Below are 7,062 nucleotides of genomic sequence, written 5' to 3'. Positions count from 1 at the left end.
GCCTGGTTTGTTTTGTGGACCGGGGGATAGGGAATCCAGGGTTCTCTCACAATGGGTTAAACATACTTCAAGGGCAACAGGAAAAAAGGTACATCAAGCAATTTGAAAACAAAAATTTATTGCTTCTCCTTCCAAAGCTTTGTAAATTTACAAAAAAAGGACCAAAGTTTACAAACTGCTTAGTTCCAACTAAGCATAAGAGGTGAGAACTTGCACTGCGTGGCTACCAGCAGCAGCTGTGTGCTGATGTTTAAAAATGGGCTCCCCCAGACTTGGGGCTGCCTTCCTTACACGCCACCTCTTGTGACATAGGTCACTGGTCAAGCCGCTGGAATGGTACAGAGGTTTTTTTGGTTTTGAGGAGCTTTTTTTGTTTTGCCTTCCTGCTATAAAAGTGAAATTTTCAGTTCATTTCTGAAAAATAAATTGGTCAATAAATTCATTTTGTTCTGCTTCTACTTTACACAAAGCTTCATATTCAACCCGATACCTGAAAAACAAAATTGTTAGAGGCCCTGAAAAAAGGATGAAGTAAACCACAGACTTAATTTTTTCTAGAGAAGTAGAGGTTTACATGATTTCAAGAAATGGTGTGAGTTCAGAATGAAGAAAGATAGAGGCGAAGCCCTACCCAGAGCCACCCATGAGTAATCTCCAGCCCTAGGAAAGTCTTTCTGAGAGCCAGCCAACTTCGTGGACCCTTTCATGCTCAAACGACTAGAGGTGGTTTGATACTAAGTTTTCTATTTCCTTCCCATCAAATGTAATTTTATTTTTAAAAATCTTCAAATCAGGATGACAAGTGAGATGCTATTCCTGGGAAAATGATGAAGAATAAGGGACAAGAAGTAATCATTCCAGAAGGAAGAGTAGAAATTCAGCTGTGTAAAGAACTTGCTTTACATCTTGACTTCTTACCTTTCTAGCTGCATTTTCTTTTCTGCTATTAGTGCTTGAAGTTGCTGCTGCTGAGCTTCTCTCTGCTTTGCTATAGATTTGAGCAAGTTCCGAGCACCGATGGCCTACAGTATTGCCAGAGAAGGCCATGGCTTCATTAAAACCCATCTACAGCATGAAGTCCTCAAAGTGGGGAGGGGTCATCTGGGAGCTATGTCAGTCTCCAGAGAGGAAAAGAAAGCAGAGCCCCAAAGCTTTTGGGTTAAATCAGAAGCATTAACCTACTGATCACGAAGTGCCTCAAGAACTTGACAGCAGCTTTGAGGCGGGTCTAGGAGTATTCCTAGAGCCAGGCACAATGGCACATTCGTTGGTGCCATTCAGCCTTGTGGCTTTCACCAATCATACTGTAAGCCTTCATCTCTTCATTTATAAAATGAGGTTAAAACCATCTACATCAGTGACGATATGAAGATTAAAGGAGGCCAGGTGTGGTGGCTCACGCCTGTCATCCCAGCACTTTGGGAGGCCAAGGTGGGCAGATCACTTGAGGTCAGGAGCAAGACCAGCCTGGCCAACATGGTGAAACTCCATCTCTATTAAAAATACAAAAAAATTAGCTGGGTGTGGTGGTGCACACCTGTAGTCCCAGCTATTCGGGAGGCTGAGTTGGGAGAATTGCTTGAACCCAAGAGGCGGAGGTTGCAGTGAGCCGAGATTGCGCCACTGCACTCCAGCCTAGTGACAGAGTGAGACACTGTCTTAAAAAAGGAAATCCTAAGTTCAGTAGGTTAAATGGACCAGAAGTTATTAAAAGCTTAATTAAATAACCCACCCACCCCTCTAAACAAATCAAGAGGGAAGAAGGATGAGAGGCTAGTGAACTAGGGTCCCAGGCCAAGATGTAGGCAGAAGACATGCTGATCTTACCTTCATCTTTTCATTTTCTGCTTCTTTTGCAAGTTGATCAACAAGCTCAATTAAACCACCAACTATTTTCTGAAACTGGCCAATTTCTTTTAGGAAAAGAACAAAAAATAAAATATTTCTTAAGTATCATTACTCTCCCTCAGCAGAGGGCTGAGGCAGTGAGAAGGCAGAGCTGACTGCCCTTCTGATGTGTGTCAGAATAGTTTGGCGCTGAGCCAGGCATGGTGGTAAACATCTGTAGTCCCAGCTACTCAGGAGGCTGAGGTGGGAGGATCACTTGAACCCACAAGTTTGAGGATGTACGCTTTGATCATGCCTGTGAACTGCCACTGCGTTCCAGCCTGGGCAACATAGCGAGTCCCTGTCACTTAAACACATTGGTGCCTGTTGGCCTATGTCTCCCACCCTTGATCTGAACCTAGAGAAGGGTGGCCAGCTGAACCAGGGCATACCCGGACCTTGCGTCCCCACTGAGCCAGCTGCTGTGACCTCAGGCTTTGAAAGCTTTACGCCCTTGTTGGGCTCATCCTCCAGACAGACCCCAACCCTGCTTCTCTGGGAGTGACAGGAAGCGCTGTTGTTCACAAAATGGCAGCCTCAGGACACAAGCACTGCCTCTGGACTAGCTACAGGTATGACAGCAGGTTTCAATTAATGGTGGGGATGGGGCTTCCCACTTGTAACCACAGTAAATAAAGAACTCACAGCATTTAAGTGCCTAATCTCCCATTCATTATTTCCAATGTCCTGCATGTGACAAACACAATTTACTGAGGGAAAACTAAGGCCTAGAAAAATGTGTGCGTGGCATAGCCATCATAGGTTAGTGACAGAACCCGAGCTACCTTTCACTAGTCACGCTCTCTCCACAACCTAGGAAGGCCCCAAAAGTTCAGAAATCCCTTGCTCTAACTAGATCTGGCTCTGTACTGGCATCAGGCTTGCTTGGCTGCTGGGACAAGAGGCCTCCTGAATGTCTCTAGCCAAAAGATGACGTCAGTCTGTTGAACTGCTTCTAGAAACTTCACTTACCACTTTTAACTCCAAATAACAGAGAACCTGCCACTGAGAAGACTCTGAAGAAATCAAATGAGTACATAATGCTGTTTTCCACCCCAAGCCATGGTTGTGTTCCCATGAAATTTAAGGTTTCTAAGAGCAAGAAATGAAAGGTGGCATATCTAAAAGCACCTCCCCGCCCCCATCCCAGTGTTTGGTTTGACTGGTGCTCTGCTGGGGACCACATGAGAGCATAAGAGGCGAGTAGAGAAATCCATGGGAACTCAAGAAACAGCAGGCTCAACCTCCAGGGACCCAGCAGCTCCGTCGTAGCGGGGCCAAGAGCTGCAGTCAGGGATAAGCATGGGGTACAGCTGGAATGCCGGCTCAAAGCTGAGTGGCACAGTATCTCCCCAAATGATACTCACTGTCCACAAAGTCTTTGAACTCTTCCTTCAGCTCTATGGTCTGCTGAGTAACCTCTGGGTCCAATACCCGCAGCTTGTTCAGTTCATCAAAGTGCAGCCCTGCTTCACCCAGGATGTCCTTGGCCATAGCTGCAAAGAAACCAGCCCAATCCCTAATCACTCCCCAGACACCCATGGAAATTCCTGCTGCCAAGCCAGCCCCACTCCTACCGTTGGACACCAATGCCAAAAACCCAGATGTTCCAAAGACTCCCTGTTCCCTCTGCCACCACGTCACTGAGCCTCACCTGTTTCCCATCCGGGTTCCCTAGAGGAGTTCTGCTCTGAAGGAGTGACAGTGGCAGTCAGGAGGAGGTGTGTCATAGGAGCAAGGGTCAGGAAAGAATAAAGTCCGCTTGCTTGTCACAGGCATCGTTCATTCCACACACATTTCTTGAGTGCCTACTACATGCCAACACTACTAGATGCTGGGGGTACAAAGATGAATGCGACGCGATCCCTGCCCTGGAAGAACACACAGGTTAGCTGGGGGAAAGCAGACATGGAAACTGAAAAGTCATACTGTGTTAAATGCTTGTTTAGAAACATCAGTAAAGGGCTGGAAGAGGACAGAGCCATTCATGAAAGTGACAGCTGAACTAAGTTGTGAGCCCTAAGTGTACTGACTTTATATATCACCAGTTATGTACCCAGAAGCACATGAGAAGGCTTCTTAAAGACATACACTTAAAGCAAATAAAAGAAGAGATCTGCATGAATTAAAAATTATGGCTAAAAAATACAAAGGAGTAAGAATATTACTCAAAATGTATGGTACAGTATATTGTACACTTGGGAATCAAAGTTGGGTCATTCTCTTTCTAGCAGAAAACACAAAAAGGAATGAAATATCAGCAAGAACATATCAAGTCAAGAGGCCAGGGATGGGTATTCCAAAAAGAAAACAGCATGGACAAAGGCGTTAAGTCACTGAAAGGACCAATCCTGCCTAAGAATGAAAGGAAAAAGCATGGAGCTGGAAAGGTGGGCTGCAGCCAGAGCAGGAAGACCCCGTATGCCAAGCTAAGGAGTTTGGATTTCTGTCTGTAGGCAACAGAGAACTAACAAAGATATCTTCTCCCTTTCCAGGCCACCTTGCATTTTTGATCCAAAGGATGCCTCAATTCTGGAAAGGAAATACTGAAAAGTCATCCTCATTCTGGCTCAAAAAATTCCACACATACACAAAATTAAAAATAGACAGCGTATGACCTGTTAAAAAAGGGAGGCAATGCTAGTTACATCTAGCAATTGGCTGCTATGCCAATTCTAAAACCCAGGTGCTCCAAAGGCTACCATCACCTGGACCTGCACCAGCACCTCCCCTCTGCCCCCAGTGTCCCCAGCCTCACCTGTTTCCCTTCTTACTTCCTTGGAGAAGTCCTGTTCTGATTGGGTGATTCTGTGGGTGTCTGTCCAGGTGCCACAGGAGGAGCAATGGTTAGAAAAGAATTAAGTCTCACTCTTTCCAGAACTACTTCTGGTTTTCAAGAGGACCAGAAATCCAATGTCTCAATGTTGGTATGTATATCAAAAATTTAAAGTAAGGGGAAAAACCCACCAACACTGTGTGGGCCAACTAAAACATATCTATGGGCTGTCTGTATACGACTCTGGTCTTTGGCCTCAAGGGAATTCACTGATGTAAGTGAGCTAGCATCTTCATTTTGAAGCATTTTAATCATCCGTAGCTTCCTTATAATAGTGCTTTAAAAAAAAGATCTGGTTGGCTGGGCTCGGCGTCTCACGCCTGTAATCCTAGCACTTTGGGAGGTCGAGTCAGGTGGATCATGAGGTCAGGAGTTCAAGATCAGCCTGACCAACATGGTGAAACCATGTCTCTACTAATACAAAAATTAGCTGGGTGTGGTGGCATGCACCTGTAATCCCAGGCTGAGGCAGGAGAATCACTTGAGCCCCAGAGGTGGAGGTTGCAGTGAGCCGAGATCACACCACTGCACTCCAGCCTGGATGACAGAGCAAGACTACGTCTCAAAAAAAAAATTCTGGCCAGTGAGGTACTCATGCCTATAATCCCAGCACTTTGAGAGGCTAAGGTGAGAATATCACTTGGGCATAGGAATTTGAAACCAGTCTGGGCAATGTGGCAAAATACTAACTCTACAAAAAGTTTTTTAAATAGCCGGGCCTGTAGTCCTAGCTACTTGGGAGGCTGAGCTGGGAGGATCGCTTGAGCCCAGGAGGTAGAGGCTGCAGTGAGCTGTGTTCACACCACTGCACTCCAGCCTGGGCAACAGAGTGAGAGAGACCCTGTCTAAAAAATTAAAAATAATAAAAAAAAAATCTTTTGCAGCTATGAGGTCATTAATCTGACCAGCTGCTCCAGAAAGATTCAAGTAACATGGAGCAAACAACCGATTCAACTTCCACTCCCCTCCCTAAGAGCATGCATTTATTCAGAAACGCCCACTGAGTCCGTGCTGTGGGGATATGTGAAGTGCAGCAGGAGGACACAGTTCACGGGGGGCGGTGTTGGAGGGGAATGCCAACAGAGGCCTTCTGAAAAAATGATGTAACTGAGACCTAAAGACTGTTCAAAAGCTTGTCAAGCGAAAGGGGAAGCAAGGCAGTGCAGGCAGAAGAAAACAAATATGTGAAGATCCTGAGGTAAGAGGAAATCTGATGCATTCCAAGAACTGAAACTGAGCAAGAGAATCAACAGGGTGAGGCTACATAGGGAGGGAAGAGCCTTCCGTGGAAGGCTCTAAAAGAGGCAGTAATGGGCAGCCAGCGGGTTCTCGGCAGACCAACAGAGGCGATTTAGAAAGATCGCTTTTGCTCAGCCTGGAGAACGATTGAAGGGAACGAGAGGGCAAGGCCCTACCTACCTTATTCATCACTGTAACCCTGGCACCTAGCATGTGCCCACACATAACTGGCACTCAGTAAATGTTTGTGGAATGAATGACCGTGTAAACAGATAGGAGACTATTACAGTAACCAAGGCTGGCAGCTGAAGACAAGTGTTCCGAGTTGAGATGTTTTGTAAGTCGAGTTGACGGGACTCAGTAGGGGCTGACTGAATGTGGAGGTTTGAGGATAAGAGAAAAATGAGTCAGGCCTGACTCCCGGGAATCGGACTTGGCCCCTATCTGATGGAGGGGCTAGCTTAAAAAGGTAAGATGGAAGAAGGGGTGCAGGGAAAGAGTTCGCAGATTCTCTACCAGCTCCCACCACATGCGTGTCTGAGCATCTGAGCAACACCTGGCCCAAGAGCTAGGACTCCGCTCCCTGAGTATCTGCGGCGGCACTCTCTGCGCCCCGGCTCTCCCAGCCGCGCGCGAGGCCTGCGAGCCGACTCTCTACTCTGTGAACTCCCCGAACTTATCCGAGCCGCAGTTTCCTCATCAGATCGTCGCAAGCATCAACGCATCAAACTCCAGGCCTAAGCTGAATGGGCAGGCACCCCTGGAGAGTGGGGCGCAATTCCCACGTCTCTTTCCGCTCGGGACTACCTTTCTTCAGGACGGAGGCCTGTCAGGCTCCGGTCGCCCCCGATCCGCCCGCGTCCCCCTACCCGAGGTCAGCCTACCTGCCGGCCCCGCGGCGGCAGCGCACTGCAGCCCAAGCTGATGTAGACCGCAACTTCTCCCGGGTCGGCGGTAGCCGGTACCCAGCCAGCCTGTCAGGGTCGCTGCCACGGCTACAGAACCTGTTTACCCACGACGTCACTACCTTTCTGACCCCGGAAGCACTTACAGTCCCCAAGCCACGGAGCCTGCTGGGAAACAGAGGCCCGAGGGAAGGC

General features: G+C 47.5%; 1 protein-coding gene across 3 annotated transcripts; it reads right to left on the bottom strand.

Moving 5' to 3' along the window:
- Positions 1-101: 101 nt before the first annotated feature.
- IFT20 (intraflagellar transport 20) lies at positions 102-7,060 on the bottom strand. Of its 3 annotated transcripts, none has more exons than XM_010342034.3 (6): positions 6,847-7,060; positions 3,542-3,758; positions 3,255-3,383; positions 1,828-1,913; positions 919-1,022; positions 102-490 (listed from the first exon to the last, which is right to left on the bottom strand). In XM_010342034.3, exons 2-6 carry the CDS (start codon positions 3,615-3,617, stop codon positions 409-411), a joined length of 477 nt encoding a protein of 158 aa, XP_010340336.2. In that variant the 5' UTR covers positions 3,618-3,758; positions 6,847-7,060; the 3' UTR covers positions 102-408. The 3 variants fall into 3 exon arrangements, with proteins under 3 accessions (XP_010340336.2, XP_003931458.2, XP_003931457.2); XM_003931409.4 differs by having other exon boundaries at positions 3,542-3,577; positions 6,847-7,008; XM_003931408.4 differs by lacking the exon at positions 3,542-3,758 and having other exon boundaries at positions 6,847-7,008.
- Positions 7,061-7,062: the final 2 nt, after the last annotated feature.

The sequence above is a fragment of the Saimiri boliviensis genome, chromosome 17, assembly GCF_048565385.1.
Source record: "Saimiri boliviensis isolate mSaiBol1 chromosome 17, mSaiBol1.pri, whole genome shotgun sequence".
Lineage (NCBI taxonomy): Eukaryota > Metazoa > Chordata > Mammalia > Primates > Cebidae > Saimiri > Saimiri boliviensis.
Note: the sequence above shows the minus strand (reverse complement) of the source record. Positions and strands in the feature narration are given on the sequence as shown.

Coding starts and splice junctions, on each gene's coding strand:
- IFT20 (XM_010342034.3), bottom strand. CDS start 3,617: ATGACACACCTCCTCCTGACTGCCACTGTCACTCCTTCAGAGCAGAAC. Junction 3,384..3,541: donor GGAACCCGGATGGGAAACAG/GTGAGGCTCAGT, acceptor GTTTCTTTGCAG/CTATGGCCAAGGACATCCTG. Junction 1,914..3,254: donor GTTCAAAGACTTTGTGGACA/GTGAGTATCATT, acceptor TTTTCCTAAAAG/AAATTGGCCAGTTTCAGAAA.